General features: G+C 43.1%; 1 protein-coding gene across 3 annotated transcripts in view; it reads right to left on the bottom strand.

Annotated features, from left to right (window-relative positions):
- The window catches only part of LRBA (LPS responsive beige-like anchor protein), a gene marked incomplete at its 5' end in the record, with an annotated part of 423,662 nt that overhangs the window by 183,274 nt on the left and 221,626 nt on the right, over positions 1 to 18,762 (bottom strand). For all 3 annotated transcript variants that reach the window (XM_084266649.1, XM_084266650.1, XM_084266651.1), the window contains 3 exons: positions 3,508 to 3,644; positions 6,227 to 6,373; positions 14,289 to 14,413. In XM_084266649.1, coding sequence (XP_084122775.1) covers positions 3,508 to 3,644; positions 6,227 to 6,373; positions 14,289 to 14,413 — 409 coding nt within the window. The remainder of the gene's footprint in view (positions 1 to 3,507; positions 3,645 to 6,226; positions 6,374 to 14,288; positions 14,414 to 18,762) is intronic.

Genomic DNA, 18,762 nt, shown 5'->3' with positions numbered 1-18,762 from the left:
TTCTCTCTTGTTTGCCTGAATGTTGTCACCAAGTGAAAAATTATTTAACTATATGTACAAATCCCCCTTTAAAAAAAAAAAAGTTTTACTGATGTTAAATGTATTTCGGTGCCAAGGTCAGATTATGTGCCCCACAACTGACTTGTTGCAAATAGTAATAATAAAAAAAAAATATTACTTTAACTTTACTCTGGCTTTTCGTGAATGGTTCTTAAATTCAGGCAAGGTTGGTTTCTTTCTGACCCTCACGAGTCAAATTGGAAAGAAACGGGAACGCGAGATGTAAAGACAGTCTGAACGCGACACCTAGCCGAAGCCTTAGGTTGGCGTATTCACTGACCTATCCTAAACTTCCCCGTAGTTTCTACAGAAAAATAGCGCAGCCAAGAAAACTAAAATAATAATATAAATCCCTTACAGAGTCCGTAGTTCAGTACATGAGGCCGTCTGCTGTGTTTCCCCTCTAAATCTTGGGAATACAGTGCGGGTCGCCCAGCAGCTCGCCAGAATTTAGACAGAATTTTTTTACCCTATATCAACACTTTTTTTTCCCCCCCCGTATGCCTTTATTTCCTCCCCCCTCACCTTTTTTTCCCCCTCTCCCGATAAATCTCAAGCGCTTGTATTTTGTGTTTTTAAATACATCCCTATTTGCCTTCGCACCCCGGAGCGAACGCGCCATCCGTTTGACTCCGACACGGCGCATAGATCTGCCCTGAATAATTAATGCGCTTTACAGCAACCGCTCGATATTTTTTGTTCTTTAAAAAAACCCCAACCAAACAAACATTTGTTTTCCCCGGATTTTTAAGTACAGCGGGAAATCGCAGCGCTGCGTTAAGCCGGACGAGCAAGACGAAGCCACCCCCGTAAGGAAACCGCCCGATCCCGCGTTATCCCCGCGGTGCTGCTCTGCGCTGCCACGGCCCATCGAGCCCCCCACCCTCCAAAAAAAACCCCCCAAGCTCTACCCCATTCTTTATATTTCACGCCATAGCGATTTCGCTTTAAGTTTTAACTCGGACCGGCTTAGAAATACGTGCGGGATTTGTATCCGGGACGCATTTCTAAGCTTGGAAAACGTTAGCGTTATCTGCCCGAGCCGCCCGAAAGGCTTCAGAGCCGGCTCCCAGCATTTCCAGAGGGTTTTCCCGTCCTTTCGGGGAAGGGGGGGGATGAAAATGTAACTTCTCGCCCCAAAGGACTACTTCCGTTTCTTTGTGGTCAGATCCGGAAAGAAATAACCATTCGAATTTAACTTGTTTCTAAGTTTAAAAAAAAAAAAACCAAACCCAAACCCCGAACTGAACAAATCCCACGGCAGCCTCGGCAATGAACTTCCAAGGAAAGCCGCGGAGCCGGGGCGGACCGTATCCAGCCCATCCCAGGGGAAGCGGGGCTGCCGCGTCCCGTCCAAGCCCGGGAGTGTTTTACAAGTTCCTTCCAGAGTCAGCTCGGCTCACCTGGGAAAATGGGTTCAGCCGGCGGGGCCACCCCCCCACACACACACCTTCCCTCCCGAAAACAGGGTCTAAACTCTGATCCTATCGCCGATGCTATCGCTGCGGCAGGGTTTGCTTTCCCAGTGTTTGCTTTTCGGCACTTTAGCCAAATATACAAGGAACTTAGATTTATCCAACAGATGAAGCCTGGTTAATTAAACAGGCCTTCCGAGCTATAACAGCGCATATGGGTTATTATATTTCCCCCCCCTCGGCATCTGTTAAGCCCCCGCTATGAAGGTATAATCGCTTCGGCAGAGGGTGGGGCAGGGAGGCAAAAGCAAACTGCTTATGTTTTTAAAAAATTAAAAATATTCGGATTTTATTTTTAGCCTCCCCCCCCCCCCCCAAACAGCAGGCAAAAAGGTCTTTTTCCCCACCCCCCTCCTTTTAAGACCTCCAGCTAAAGTAAGATCTTTTTCCCTTTAAAGTAGCGCCACAAGTAGAACCTAAGAGGTGCAGCCTGTTTTCCATGCAACCAACTCCCATCACGGGGAACCCAAACCCCTCAGATAGAGAATTAAAGGTGCAGTCAAATCGAAGCAGAATGCCTGCTCACAGCTAAGAAAACCACCGCTACCGAAATACCCCAAACCAGGAGAAAAGAAAGCATATGCCCTACATCAATGTCCTCACGGTAAAAATTTGTAACTGTACGCAAACATCTGATGTGCTAAACACAGACAACAAATATGCAGAGTAACACCGACCAGTAAGACTTTTCTCATCCTAATGCAATCCAGAGCAGAAGATTTTAGATGGAAAATGCAATACAGTGACATACCAAGCTGTCTTTACAATTTACATTTCTATTCTTTTCAGCATTAAGTGTTTTAAAAGAAACACTACGGAAGGAGTAAGCATTTCAAAATGTTGGGAGCTATCTCATACTTGAAGTCATTCCAAAATCATTTCAGAAATACTTCAGGACCAAAAGAAAAGTTAAATCTCCTTTCTGGTATCAGAGAGCAATTCACATTGCTAGTTCACTGTTTCTACTAAATTCCAGTTCTAAGAATTTGAGAGTGCTGTTTCTCAAATTTATTCCTTGGTAGGACTCGATAATCCCAGTTTTCAGCCCCAACGATGCCATTTTTAATACAGACAAGAGCAATTTACTCAGTAGGAACAAAGAACTGAACCGGTGCTTAAGACACAAGGTATTCTCTGCAGACAAGCTGAAGCTCACTACTTCCTCCAGTGACTTCCCTCCTCCCCCCCCCCGATTAAATTCTTGTTTATTATTAAGCAGATATTTAAAAAACCAAGAGCCAGCGCTGTGCTTAAACAGGGATCTGGGATGCCAGAATATTTACCAATCCTGTCCTACTTCTGAAAAGCTGCTGTAATACTGCAGAAAACATTCAAGTGCAACCTCGTTAACCTCATGGTGCAATATATATACCGCCTTTGAAATGGGAAGTTTACTGAAGGTTTATAATTTTAAACAAAAGACCAGTAACTCTGAGCAAATAAAAGTTTGTGGAGATTGGCGAGTCAGTTCAGAAACCTATTTTAAGAGGGGCAATTATGTTTTCTGCTTAGGCACAATAAATAATACCAGGCCCTGTAAAATCTATTACAGAATAATATGATACAGCAGCACTGAAAACTTACAAGCAGGGGAAGTTGGGTGCTGTGTTACACTGGTCTTATATGAAAGTAGGGGAGTAAAACAAAGCATTTGGGCTAAAAGCCTGGTTGAACTTTCCAGTATTCACACAGGCCTGCGATTCAGGATGTCTTTATTTCAGATGCCTCCCCGGAGCTTTATTCCCAGCTAGCTAATTAACATCCAAGTAGGGTTGAATTGTGGGAGGGGGAGAGAAAGGAGAGGGAAAGGAGGTGTCACCTACGCAAAGTTTGGTAACCTACACGGTCAGTCACAAACTTATTAAAGCAGGAAAAGTGCGGACCAATCGAGGGAAAGGAAGTGGAATGAAGAATTAAAGGTCTTGGGTAATTTGTCATCATCTCTCAGAGCTCAGGGTCAACGATCTCTTACCTTTGGGTCGATTTTCTTAAAACTGGGATCTTCTTCATCCACCTCAAAGTAGAGCTCGGAAAGAGTGATGGAAAGGGTGCCTTTCACTACCACCGAGGGTGCCACAAGCTGCGCTGGTGTGCTTAGGGCAACCGGACCTGTCGGAGAGTGAAAACACCCAACAATATTCCAAACAGGAAAGAACACGAGGCCAAATCGCTTGCATTTCAAGCCTAGAACAATAAAATTAGGAACGCAGAGAGCACAGCTCTTCATTAAAAGGCAAAACTCTCTTTATCCCGGAAAAGAACATGTGTAATAGATTTGCAGCGTCTCCGTGCTGCTGAGCATGGAAAGGGCTACAACTGCAAACCGATGCATCCATTACACACTCCAGAGCTGGCTTCAGCGTGGCTGGACATGGTTTTTACTCAGATGTATTTTCTTTTCCAGAAGATCCAAGAGTTGCATGCCTTCTGTTACATGCAACAGAGAGATCACACGCAGAAAGACTTGGAATTCTTACTGTTGGATGTGATCTTTAGCTACCAGAGAGTTTCAATAGATTTCCACAAAGATCAACAGAGTAGTCAAGGCTCAAAGTTGCCTAACTGTAAAGTGTTCCCTCATGGATGCTAGAAATCTATTGTTAAGGTTACACGGTGTTATCAAGCCCAAAGTAAAACGTTTTTAAAGATGCTTTTGATTCCACATTAAATATTGTTCAAGGAGTCCATACAGCGCTAGTGTAGCTTGGGGACTGTGGGAGTAAACAGCTGGAGGGTTGGTTTCCAACTGAATGAATTTTTATTGGAATAATCACATCTCCACAGGGCTTATCACAGGGACAAATCAGCCTACGACTGAAAACAATAGGTTCAGCATAGATCTGACAGTGCAGAACCTATTACATAAACTAACACACACAGAAGGAAAACGGGTTAAGTTTGTCATCCAGCTGATTAAGAGGTAAGGAAATGAAGTTACTTGGTTGCAGGATTATTTGACTTTTGTAAAACAGTGGGAAGTAGGAAAGTGACATAGACACTTTTGTTTTAATAAAGCATCTATAAATGAGGTACACACGTTCAGGTAATCAGCGTGAGAATAACTGACAAAAAATTCAGATGAATTGTCATTTCCATCGATTGTTAGGAGGGTGATGGTCCTTAATCTCGCATCAATCTCAATGTGTGCCACTAGGACAAAAGAAGAGATGCTCTGCTGAGATCAGAGCAGCTTTGCCCTCTATTCCCAACGTACAGATACATTGTGCTTGCAGATGGGCATGAGATAGCTGCGGAACTGCCATGATTTCCCAAAGCTCACCCCCATAAATGGATGAAATAAGCAGCTATGTGTTCTTTTGCTGTCTCCCTTTGCCCTCTGTACATTAGCATGTAATCCAGAGGAGAAATAACATTTTTTCAATCACTCGCAGACATTCAATTACAGGGCAAGCAGACAGCTGCAGAAGCTGGGGCAGTCCAGGTCCTGTAGAAGACCCCTGACAATTTCCACTTCATTTCTAACCCAGACCACTTTATTAGCGAGGATTACTTCTTAATCCTATTGCCATTGTCAAGATTATATAATTAAACTCCCCTTTCACCTCTATTACAGTATGAATGTATTACTCGAGCCAATGAATGAATAATAAAAGAGAAGGAAACACGAAGGCTGTCGAGAAGGAAACTGCTGGTAGGAAGAGTAGAAAGGATTCACAGGCAGAAAATGCTGTTGCATTATTCCCCCTTTATTTCACTTCACTCTTCTTATGCAGGTTTTCTTGTTTTCATTATGCTGCATTTTTAGCTTAGCTTTAAAATAAGAGTGGAATGCAGCTCAGGGATAAGCAAACTGTCAATAAATAATCACTTCCAGTAATTTCACTTAAGTATCATGGATACAGTATGTTTCAGGGTGAGAGTATACACTGGCCTCTCTGGGAAACAGAATTACCCCAAAAACCCGACATTTTTCTCTCAAATAAATGTACGTGGGACACCAGTTGAGACAGCAGAAGGACAGAGAGAAGTCTCCACGTTCCTCGAGTAACAGTGGAGATACTTCATAACTCCCAGTCCCAGAACAGAAGAGGTTATTTGGGTTTTCTTTTGAACTGTACAGAAACAGACCCACTCCACTCAGACTGGGCGAAGGTTGCATGGGACTGAGTAAAATCCGTTAGTTCAAAGATCTGAAGTATGAATTCTTCTTCAGAAACAAAGAAGGGAAGTCTCCATAAGACTATGGTCTGTGGAGAAGGGACTCGAAGGGGGGAATAATGGGGTTTTAAAGGAGCTAAAGCCAGCGAGTGCACAGATCCTTTGAACCCAAGTAAATACCAATACATACAATTTTATAAACTCAGGACAACTACAAACCTCTGCAAGCCTTTCGTTACAACTTGCCTGTCCACTAGGTCTAACAATCTGAGGAGTGGAATGAGGTCAAAACCAAGGAAAAGAAGCCCTTTGCAAGGTAGAGTTACCTAAGGAAGGTTTCCTAGAATGCAGACATCTGCTGTGGAAGCAAGACTATGAAAGCCAGAGAAAGAAAACGTACAGCCTTCCTTGAGCAAACCCTCCGTATCAGGGGTGCAGAGAAAATGATCTTAATGTTATGGGAAGGAGCGATTTAAGGGTGTCTATCCCAGAACACGATTCACTGCTGAGCAGGGGAGATCAGAACTGAAATAATAAGGAAGCTGAGGAGAAAATAAGATAGCTGAAGTTACCCGTTAAGTTCTCCACTTCTCTTTCCTCCATGAATGACATGATATCGTCATCGCCTTCCAAGAGAATCTCACTTTCCGAGTTCTGGTTTCCTAATGCTTGACTCTTGATGGACTGCTTTCCTTTAACAAGGATATCTTCGTCAGGAGCTGCAACGAGAGAGACGTACAAGCGCTGTCTGTCAGGTTTCAGAGGCAACAGTGACAAAGGAGTGTGATATTTTTACAGTTTTCTGATGAAGGTTCAGGAAGAAAGCTGTTTAGGACTCATGGTGGGAAGTACCTGTCTTAATCCGCTAATGTTAGGACACATCTAGTTTTAATCCTATTAAGGCTGCTCAAAATTATCCAGAGCTCTTTGCAGCGTTTAGCTCCGCTTGGAGTGCTTGTGACAGAGGGGGAAGGATACGACAGACTGACAGACTCGCTGCGCTGGAGACTTTCTCTCTCTCCTTGGGAGACGGGTGCTGCTGGAAGCGGGTCCCGAGAGCCTTAACGTGACCCCTTCAGGCACTGCTCGCCCTGGCCGCGGCCGGTTCCCCGGCCAGGCCCGGGGCCACCGCCGGGGCGAAGCCGAGCAGTCCCCCAGAGGGCCGAGGCAGAGGGGAGGAGGCCCGTGTGGGTTGGGCGGCCGGACAGCGCCCGGCGGGAGCCACCCGGGGCCCGCTCATGCCCCGCCGCTCCCCGCGGGACTGCACCGGGAGCCGCGCAACAGGCCGGCGGTGGCGGCGGGGCTCGGCTACACGGCGGCAGAAGCAAGGGCCGCTCCGCACCGCCCGCGGCGGGCAGGCAGGGGCGCTCAGGGCCGCGGGGAGGCGGCGGCAGCCCGGGGCGGGGCAGGGGGGGCTGAGCTCCCCCGGGAGCGGGGGAAGGCGAAGGGGCGGCCTCCCGCGCCCCTGGAGCTGCGGCCGCGGAGCTCGGCCGCTCCCGCTAGCGAGGGGGCGATACGTGGGATTCGTGAGGCGGAAAAGCGCCCTATACCCACCGCAACACACTCCCCTACCCCGCTCGGGCGATGAAGGGGGGAAATGCTATTAAAACATCAGCTGCACGGCGAGGGCTGGAGGCAGAAGCGCGCACCTGCTGCCGGGCGGCACACCGCGACGGTACCTGGCCCTCCCGGGGCCATTCCGTTTCTCTTCGGAGCGGGAGAGAAATAAACAAACACTCGTTGTACCGGGAGCGCGTGTGTCGCGCTAGAGCCGGTAACCGGGCAGGGAGACGTGCCGCGGCCGGGCCGGAGCAGGGACACCCCCTCCCCACACACACACACACACACACACACAGCGCCCCGGGCGCACGGCCCCGTCCCGCGCCTGCCGGGTGCCCAGCGCTGGGCAGGGCAGCGTGCGCTGGGCAGGAGCCTCGGCACTGCCAGCCCGGGGGCTGTTTCATTTCATTACAAGCTCAAAGGAAAAGAAAAAACAAAAAGGGAAGGAAAGGGGGGAGGGAAAAGGAAAGGGGGGAGGGAAAAGGAAAGGGGGGAGGGAAAAGGAAAGGGGGGAGGGAAAAGGAAAGGGGGGAGGGAAAAGGAAAGGGGGGAGGGAAAAGGAAAGGGGGGAGGGAAAAGGAAAGGGGGGAGGGAAAAGGAAAGGGGGGAGGGAAAAGGAAAGGGGGGAGGGAAAAGGAAAGGGGGGAGGGAAAAGGAAAGGGGGGAGGGAAAAGGAAAGGGGGGAGGGAAAAGGAAAGGAAGGGGGGGAAAAGGAAAGGGGGGAGGGAAAAGGAAAGGAGGGGGGGAAAGAAAAGGAGGGGGGGGAAAGGAAAGGAGGGAGGGAAAAGAAAAGGAGGGAGGGAAAAGGGAAGGAAAAAAGGGACAATAATAATAATAATAAAAAAGAGGCAATCCCTCACTCTACACATTAAATTACCACTTGCTGTGGTAAAAGTCAAAAAGCCAGCAGGGTGGGTGGGTGTGTTGTTTGGGTTGGTTTGGGTTTTAAGTTGAAAACAAAAATACTGTTTCTGAACAAATAGATTGAGAATGCCCATGGCACAGGCATGTTTGAAAAGCATTCACCAAACACATCAAGACCAACTAACTTCAACACATCGCTCCTTGCTCCCTCTAATTGCTGCCATACTTGATTTGAAGTTCCACTGGCTTACTTTAAAAATATGTTAATCTGCAAACATTTACAGAAGGCGGCAAGTCCCCGGTGGCAATATATAAAGTTTAAATTGTTTAAGTAAATATATGCACATAAATTGCAAATAATAAACTTTTCAATTAAGTGAAAACTAAAACAAGAAACAAAACAAACAAAAAACCCCAAACACCAAAATACCCTGGTTTTGGTTTAGGCCTCGAGCTTAACGAAACTCAACCAGCAGCAGCAAAAAAAACCCCAAAGCCCAAACTAAAAAAACCTGAACAAACCCACAAGGAGAAGGAAGTTTAGCTTGCCACACAAAATAAAACTCAATTTACACGTGATCCTTTCTCTCCCCATGCAATAACTGCCACTTTTAAGTCAGCCTTTAACAAATGAATTCTTGTAAAGCTTTGACTGCGTCGCACAAACCCAAATTCCACTTTCTTCTAAAAAGTGGTCATGTAAATAAGAACAACTCCGATTCTGGAGTTGTTCAAGGCAAGTTGAAAACCTTCTTGTCATGGAAAATATGCGGCTGATATTTAGAAAGGTTTTCCTGTAATTAACTCCCCCATGAGGATTTTAAGTTAGCAGCAGTAAAATTACCAACAGTGTACTAATACACACCACATGCACTGTTACTCGGTGACCTACCAGCCGTCTCTTGAAGATCAAAACCAAAAAAACCCCAACCAACCAAAAAACAGCCTCCCTGAACCAAACTTTATCCCCCAGGGATAAAGTAAAAGGTTTTGTATTTTTTGTTTGAATACAAACTCCATTTGTTGTCTCAACCCCCCCTGTCTGCACCATATATACCTGCTGGTTTTGCTCCTTTTACTAAGATCTCTTTGTGATACACTGAAGATGCTATTCCAAATTAGCCTTCTATCTACTCTCATTTCAGCTTGATTTGAGGGCCATGGTCATACTGAGCTTGTCCAAAACACTAGTAATGTCCTTCAGCCTGTGTCCTCATCTACCATTAAGAAAAAAATAAAATCAGCAGTACAACTTCCAAGCCAGAGATGACCAGGTAACACAAATACACGCCTCCTGCCTCACCACTGTCACTCACTCTAATGATACTACACCAATTCAAAACCATGCACCTTACATAACTGCCCTTTTCAATGCCATATTTTAGACCATAATTTTAGCCATTTTTGTCACCACTTTGCATATGATATGAGTTACCCATGTTTCCGACGTGCATATGACATGTCTGCATACGTGGGAGGATGCAGAGCCTGCCAACACATTGATACTACTATACAAGTAGCTACTCATATAGTAGTAAGTATTGATACTACTATACGAGTAGGATATGAGCTACTGGAAAGCAATAAGACATCCCACTCTGAACCAGAATTGGCTCTTGCTGTCCTGGATTGGATAAAGCACGACACCTGCCTCCAGCGTACATGGATGTGTGGACTGATTATATTCACTGAGCTGAATATATTCTGCACAGGAACACCTATTGTCTGTAGGTAAATGTGTAGGTAGGTCACAGTCTGGTTCTCTTCCTGGATTTACTCACCAGAGGTGCATATGGCAGCGCATGGTATCATGTGGCATATTCAGTTCACATACATGTGCCCAAGTTTATTACTTTTTATGTTTTTTTTTAAAGCTTATTATTAACTTTATTTCACATTTCAGGTCCCAAACCCTGTTTTGTCATCTACCAAACCAAAGTGCTGTCTGCCTGGCCTGTTCCTGGCATGACCAGAGCTTTGGGCTCTAGTCCCACAGACCTAAGCAGACGTTCACCTACACCTCTTCAAGCTCAAGGCACTGTCTCCTTATTGTGCAGCACACAACAGCCTACTCACAGAGTATTTGCCTAGCACAGCTATTCCATTATGATAATCCATTAACAAAATTCCATGCAGTCCTTCCCAAACTGCTCAGGAAAAACCCAATTTCTTCAAGTAGGTGTTTGCAAACAGATCCCTGTACCTGCAGAGTCTTATTCCATTCCAGTCAAATCTCTGAAACACCTGGGTGTAAAATAAATAGCTTTGCTTACCTTGCTGACCCAGCTTAATAGAATGATGAGATTGTGTTAAAATGTTTGCCTACATCTCAACCTGACATGCAAAATGCAGTTTTTAAAAGCTGTTTGGAGATATAAAGTATTGGAAAATACAAGACAGATGATGACCTTTTTTTCTTTTTAGTGTCTGGTAAATGTATCAGGAAAAGCAATCCAGGGAAAAGATGCGTTAAAAATACCCTACTATGTATTTGTATAAATTCCCAAAAGCCTGCCTCTAGTCCTCCTATTTGTTTAAAAATACAACAATGGAAAAAAACCAAAGAAAACTGATGGCAATTCTGGAGGTGATCAGCTGCTGGCCCCTCACAGTCCCTCTGGATTCTGGCTATTGCCTCGACAGAAGTGATACCAACTGCTTTAACTCTCCCTCACCCCAGTTCTTAACAAACATCAATTAAATGCCCCAAATCATTTGTTAAAAAGCTTGATAAGGTATTTTCCACCAGCTAAAGAGTCTCTTACAAACTGTTGTATTTGGGGAGTCAATCTAAAAGTGCCAACAGGTTTAAAGTACTCATTTTCGGTGTGTTTTCCACTCTCACACCTACAGAAGTATTTTGGTTTCATTTCTAAAAACGGGAGAAAGGGAAAGCAGGAGTTAAGTCTTTCTGTCCCAAACTTTTTCAACCAAACCACCTTCATCTCTTTTTCCTTCCCCCACGGCACACTACTAGACTGACTTTTACAAATAGCCATTTTTGGATTTACTTTTTTTTTTCCTCCCCCCCCTCTTTGAAAAATTACCTAAAGCCTTTTTTTCCCAAGCAAGTTAATGTGAACTTGGGAATGGCAATTAAATTGTCAGAATTAAAAAATTTGTTTTTAACTAGAAGGTAGCCAGAAGTATAGTCATGGGGCTGGTATTGATTGTCTGAACAGAGAACATCAGTCTTGAGGTATTTATTCTGCCACCTCCGCACCAGAGGTTCTCCTTCAAATCAAATCAATCCCTGGAGAAGATTGGTTCTCTCGCTACTAAGACACATAACCAGGCTGCAACAGAGCTGATTGTTGTTGTTGTTGTTCTCTCGAGGTTTTATGGAACAATGTCAAGGCTTCTGATTGTTCCTGAATAATTTTCATGGTTGAGTATCATGATCTTCCACAGACTGGGAGCTCTCTGGGGCAGAGAATGCACCTAGGTTTGTTTAAGAGATACTGAGCAGTTAGTTGATAGTGTGTAACTACTAACAGGGAGCCTGCTAAAACCCACGCTTCCCAGCGAGGTGGCTGCAATAGTACTTTTCCATTATTTATGTGTTATGTTCCCCATCTCCCTTTGGGCAAAATCCCCTATGTTCAATTTCAGGTTTTGGGTTTACTCTGTTTTGTTTTGAGAAAAAGCTTAAATACACAGCAGGGACCCTTGTATTCAGCATGTGAAAATGCTTTTGCTTCAGAGGCACGCAGGATTAATTGAAATAGAATAATTAATGAGAAAACATTGGTAAGAGATCATAATACACCAGGGCAAATATTCTGAAAATTAAAAGGATGTCTACATCCTAACAATCTGACAGTCTGGTCCCAGGTATCTGACAAAAACTGGTCTGTCTGCCCCCAAACTGGTTACTGTTATAAGTTTATAAACATGGTTCAGAAAGAACCAGATGTAGTGACCACTCCAGATGACCTCGCTGACAACTGCACCATCAGAGACTTAAAAACACCCCAAAACACCCCACACCAAAAAACCCAAACCAAGAAAAAACCCAACCACCTTTATATTCCTATACATCATATATAATTTCCAGTTGAACTTGCATTTGTACTTCAGTCATCTGGTTTATACCTTGCCAGCAAAAGGTTGTGGAACAAGACAGTTGTGTACACACAATTTGTTAGACAGGTACTAATTATCTAAATTTTCAGAAATCACATTAAATAATGACTTCCAGAAATAAATGACTTTAAAAAAATAAATCCAACTGAAAGCTAGAATATTCACCGAACAAAAAAACCAGAATGGTAACAGGTAACAAAGGCAGGATGCAATTAAATCCCAAATAAAACAACATTGAGAAATTAAACATCATAGGAGCCAGCTAAGAATGTCAAATTCTGAACAGAAAGGTGGACACAAAACAATTAGGTCTATTTAAATTACCAGGGTTAACAACCAGCTATGCCTGTTAGCTACCTATGAAGTAGGACTACTTGTATTCAGTCGGCTTTTGTATTGACAAAAATTGTACTCCTGTCAGCTGCAAACTGAGCATGAGCCACAGCCCCTGAACAGTAATGGATTAGTGAAAATATCACATTACTATGAAAGATGAAGAATTGCATTACTGTGTGTTTACTTACAGAAGAATTGCTTACATAGGAGCTCTAAGGATTCTTTCAGTAAAACAGAGATGTTTTCCAGTATGTTAAGAAAGAATATAAAGATTAAATACAAAAATATGATTATAATCCATAAAACAGTGTCAGGATCTATTTAATTTAAAGAATACATAATATTAAAGGGGGGGGGGGGCAGTTGTTCTTCCACAGGGCATTAAACAGAAACACGTCCTTAAAGTCCACCAGTATAAAGAACGAGCCTCAAAGCAAACAAGCTGCTTAATTAATTCTACATCTTGTTCCTCTTCTATAGGCAAAGATGTAGGGCTCTACCAGCATTGCGTTCAGATCACTTTATTGACTATTCTCTGTACGGTCATTTATTTTAGAGGACTCATGTCACATTTGGCATTATATCAGCTGACATATTGTAGACATTTTCTTCCAGAAATGGCTCTTTAAGGCTGAGTGCAAGAGGTTAAGATGCCTGACAGAAGCCAACTTTATGACAGCGATGTTGTTCTATATTCATGCAGTACTCTTCATAGCAATTAGCGTAAAGTTTCTAACTCCACATCTAAGATATGTCTGTGTGTGTATATGTGTATACATATATGCAACTCACAGACTAAAAAAAAAAAGCCTAAATTGAAATTATTTAAATTATTCTATTCCATGACATGTATCTTCAAGGGGAAGGGCATGCAGCTGTGATTGCAAGCAAATTAATTTTAAAGTTAAGAAAGGTTTCTCAGCCTTATCAACATATCCTTATTAGACCACAAAGACATAACATTCTAGGCTAAACTCCCAAGTTCTCTGGGTGGGGTTTTTTGTGTGTGTTTGTAAATCCTTTTGGTTTATTACAGAATTCTCAAACTGACTGCTGCATTAATTTTGTAAATGCATTCCTCTAGGACCGACACAGCAGCATGTAGCTGAGTGATCCTTGATAATAAAACCGTGTAGAGGAGGGAAGAAGTTTAAAAATGTGATCTCTCTTTAAAATCACCAGGTAGAAATCCTCATTAGCATCTGCTGCTTGAAGGGTACTTTACATTTCAGTGTTTGCTCCTATTTCTTCCATGTCAAAAGAAACACACCCAACTTGAGGACTTAAAGAGAAGCTAAGGTCTGCACACGGGTTAGCTTCCCAAGGGATGTTTTTCTTTGCGTGTATCTGTGACGACAGGCAGGTATACAGATACATACAAAGGCTCACTGAAATAACTGCTGCAGATTTCCAAATGGGAAAGCTCACCTTCTGAAGTTACCAAAGGATAAACAGGTAATTTATGGCAAGAAACCGCATCCAGGGATTAATGGCAAAACTGTACCCACTTTTCTTCCTGCTTTGTGAGAACTGTGTGTGTGTAATCGCTGTATGCAGCGTGGGCACGGTGTGCCAGCTCAGCTGTGATGTCACTGTGAGGCTTAACACACACCAACATTGCTTACATGAAATAAGGGCGGGTTTTACTTTCCTATCTGACACACACCAAGACAAAACCTTGGGCATTTGGGACAGATTCCCTGCACCACATCAGTACCCGAGGTCTCTCCTTTCCTGCCACACGCTGTAACCTGCTGCTACTGGCAAGAAGGGGATTTTTACACTGACCATGTTCTCCAGCTGCTTTTAGTGTCGCTTCAGGATGTGTCGATCCAAAGGGGTTACGCAAAAATCGTCGCCGGCGCCGCAAGTCATCTTCCCAGTAGTCAAGGCGCCAGAACTCACGAGGACGACTACAATGAAACAGAGGAGCCACATATGTTAGCAATTATCAAACAGCATGGTAGCACTGAATTTCTGCATAAAGCTCTCCTTGTTTGCGCTGCTTTTGCCTTTTTCTTTCTTTTTTTTCCTTTTTTTTCCCCTCTAACCTCCCCCCCCTTTCTGCAATCTTTTACTTAGGTATGTCCTTGAAAATAACAATATCACCTTCCAGCCTAAGGAACTCCTTTCCCCCTTCTTTCTTTTTTTTTTTTTTTCCCTTTTTTTTTTTATCCCTTTCCCTCTTGGAAGGTGAAATGAGCACTAAATACATCATTTTGAAATGAATTGCTGACAGTGTGATCAGTTTCCCCACACTCTAGTGGCATGTGCTCCGATTTCAGGCTCATTTCAGCCTCAGCAGGGCACCTTTCTCAGTGACTGCATTTATAAACCAGAATAGGGAAAAGGCTATTATAAATATGGTATAGCATTACCTATATTAATCAAAGTCTGTCCCCCTTCATTTTTCTTCCTAATTTGTGCCTTTTTGCACAAGGTCAGTAAATCATACCATGAATTCTTGGTCCAGAAAGTGTTAACTTTAATGAATACCTCAGTTACATGGTTATGTATGTGATAATAAAATATTACTCTGTTTAGATGTGCAGGAATTTAATTAAAATAATCTCTTAAAATATTCATTACATTTAGCCCCTGAGGCTTAGAACAACACAAGAAAATGCATTTCTTTTCCATTTACTGTTTTTAAATAAACCATTCCAGGAGAGTGAAACAGCAATCTATTTTCGAGGAAATCAGATTGGATTTCTGGTTTATGTAGTTGTGTTTTTACATTTAATTAAAAACTACATGTTATGATGTGTAATAATTGCCATATTGAAGGCATACTTTTTAAAAAAAATTACATCTAGAAAAGGTTATATCAAATTCATTATTTTACACTGTGAGCTCCAAATACATGTAGATCTTTTTAATACAGTCATATATAAGTGCCAGTTCCTATCTTGTTAGATGATCATGAGCGAACACCACTGGAAAACAGTATTTTTAGCCCACAGAATGTATCAAAATAAATGCCACTTTCAGATATAGCAACCAACCAAACAAACAGAAAATGCTCAAAGCTTAGAATAGCCTGAAAATCTCTATGTTTAAATTAAAAAAAAAAAACAAACAACCCAACAAAATAACCCAAAAAACCCCACTGGTTTTGTTTGTTAACATAGCTGGTATTAAAATAGCAGATGAAAATGCATATATATTCCATCGCTGGTCCAGGAGCTAATAGAAAGTATACCTGTCAGTGCTGACAAATGAATGGGCACCACTAACACACAGATCACAACGTTAAAAAAAATATTCTGTATCTACATCCTTAGTTTTGAGGTCTAAAAGCAGAAATGAATTTTAATTGAAGGTAAAGCAAGGTTTCAAACAAACATTGAAAGAGCAAGGCAGAATAACAGGAGAGTAACAAAAGGCAGGATGATTTGCATAACCCTGCTCTCAAACACTATTTGTAGACGTTAAAAATTGCACCTGAAAATAATCTGATAAAAACAGAGTGCCTTTGCATCTGCCTTCATTAAAACCCTAAGACCAAAGGAAAGGCAGCGCTATTCTTCATCTCCCCGATTTCTTCCTTTCAAAAATATACTGAAGCACTGGAATCAAATGCCCCAGGATGATCCTGTATTCACACTGCGTGCCTGTTACGATCGTGCTAAAAATCTGAACGCTTTGATTACAAAAATCTAATGATTCTGGGATAATTAACCAAATAATAAAATTAAATAATAAACACACAACACAGGAAGACACAGGTTTATTCAGAGGTCGATTAGTAACTTAAAATTCCCCATTAGAGATTATAGAAAAAAAAAAAAATAAGGCAGAACACAGCTGGCTATGTGCACGCCTTTGATAGTCGTAGAGCATGGATAGGCACTTCATCATTCTGCCTTCCTACATTTATCTGTTAAAATTATTATCAAATATCAGCCAGGATGCAGTCGTGAATCACAGACTGCTCCTCGTCTTCAGGGGAATGATACAATGAGGGTCTATTCATCAGTATGGCAATCGGCACAAGTAATTAGTTCCCTAGACTGAGATCTCCTACAAAGCTTATTTCAGTCAGCACCACAAACATATGACAATGAAAAGCTAATGGAAGCCGCTAAAATTTGTTAACCTCTTCTGCCATCAATCCTTCTGGTATTCAGTGCTACAGTATTATGCAAAGATGGTAAATTATTAATTTGTCATTCATCTATCTTTCCACAGATTTGATAGAATTAAGTGATGCCATTCTTCTGGGTAACAATTACAATTATGCTACATTACAAAACTATGCTAAAATTATTAGAAAAAATAGGTAACAATGACCAGGCACAAAGTAATATCCTGAAACATAATAAATCTTTAGCCCCCTACTTTTATTTTCAGTTCAGCAAGTGAAATTTGCATAGGATCCATCTCCTTCACCAGCGCGCTGATTATTCACAAACACCACCATGCCAACTATTACACTGGGTATTTATAACTACTGGCAACCAAGGTAGTAAGAGGTGTGTATATTATATACAAAAAAAAAAGTAAAACCTACTCTCCACACAGAACAATATCCAACAAAAACCTGCACAGACAAAACCAAACACCTCTGTTGTCTAATTCCTACAAGTGAGCTGGTTTTGAGAACAGCTACTGGGACAAATGCCTGTTGGTACCGATACAAGCCAGTGTAACATAGGGCTACTCTGCAAGTAGAATCATAGAATCCCAGACTGGTCTGGGTTGGTTGGGACCCCAAGGAGCACAGAGCTCCAACCCCCCTGCCACAGGCAAGGTCACCAACCTCCAGGCCTGGAGCTACACAAGGGTGCCCAGGGCCCCATCCAACCTGGCCTTGAACACCCCCAGGGATGAGGCACCCACCCCCTCTCTGGACAGCCCCTTCCAGCCCCTCACCACTCTCTCTGTAAAAAACTTCCCCCTCAGATCTCATCTAACCCTTCCCTCCTCCAGCTTCACTCCATCCCCCTTGTCCTGCCAGTCTCTGCCCTTGAACAAGCTGATTCCCCTCCTATCTCTCTGCTCCCTTCAGGGACGGGAAGGCTGCAGTGAGGTCCCCCCACAGCCTTCTCTTCTCCAGGCTGAACCAGCCCAGCAAGGGAGGAAGAGGCACTTACTACTAAAGTTCAGTTAACCAGGTCCCATCCCCAAAAGGCAACGCTGTGCCATGTACCCTTTGTGCCAATGCAGCCAGGAGACAGACAGGCATCTGGACTGCTCTCACCCGGGCAGACTGAAGGGCTGAAGGGTTATGAAGCAAAGGGCCTAACAAGTGGATTTTGGTTATAGTGCCATCGACTACAGGGGGGGGACATGTGACAAGCGAAGTTTCCGGCTGCCATATGGACTAAAGGTGCTATATGGACTGGATCAATGAACATAAGTACTCAATTAGTGTAAGTGCAAGAGCAACGTTTCTCAGGGGATTGGGGATTTATGAATTATAAATCATATGATTTGCATGGATTTGTCAGGGGCCCCCTCTAACATGATACACGGTAATTAGCGGCTCCTTGGTAACAATATTGACTGACTAGAAACAAAGCTTTGATATTAAATGTTTTATTCAAGTAGCATAACCATTACATTGCTTGATTTCTCAAACAGTCCCCCAAATCACCAGGCTACGTACTCTGAATTGAGATTAAATCTCCCCCTTGATTCCACAGATTGTTACAATTGTACAGAGTAGAAGTGAAATCCAGACACAACCTGTATCCTCAGGGCTTTGAGCACATCACCCAAAAGAAAAAGCCCCTTCACTGTAGTCAGTGAGAAAAAGCTTAAATGCTCACAGACCAAGAACACCAAGAACAAGAAATCTGTTTTCCCTACCAAAGATTAACAAGATTGGAACCAAAACACAGCAACTGGTGTATCGCTTTCATAGTGGTGTTACAGCAAAGGGAATTACCTATCAGTCCTCATGCCCTACAGGAGATTTAAATTCAATCCAAGCAGCACAGCCAGCGAGCAAGAGGATCATGCAAGCACCAAAGAATTGCTTCTTGTAACACCTTTGTCCATTGTGTGTTTCAAGATACTCTGTTACCCCTAGGACCACAGAATAGAAGCAGTCAGCACACTAGCGTGGATAGAAAAGGGATTCTGCAAGGTAGGGGAGAGGAAAGAAAACTTAATCTACAAAAGTGAGAGTCTGAAAGCTCTTGGGGCTGTATCTGGGAGACCAGTTAATTGAGAATGGGTTTTAGCACACCACAGAAGCATCCATTTGGATACTGAGAGTGGTGAAGTGCTAAATAAACAAACACAGTGCAGGAAG

The sequence above is a fragment of the Gallinula chloropus genome, assembly GCF_964237585.1.
Source record: "Gallinula chloropus genome assembly, chromosome: 7".
In the NCBI taxonomy this organism is placed as follows: domain Eukaryota; kingdom Metazoa; phylum Chordata; class Aves; order Gruiformes; family Rallidae; genus Gallinula; species Gallinula chloropus.
This window is presented reverse-complemented; position numbering and strand designations above follow the sequence as displayed.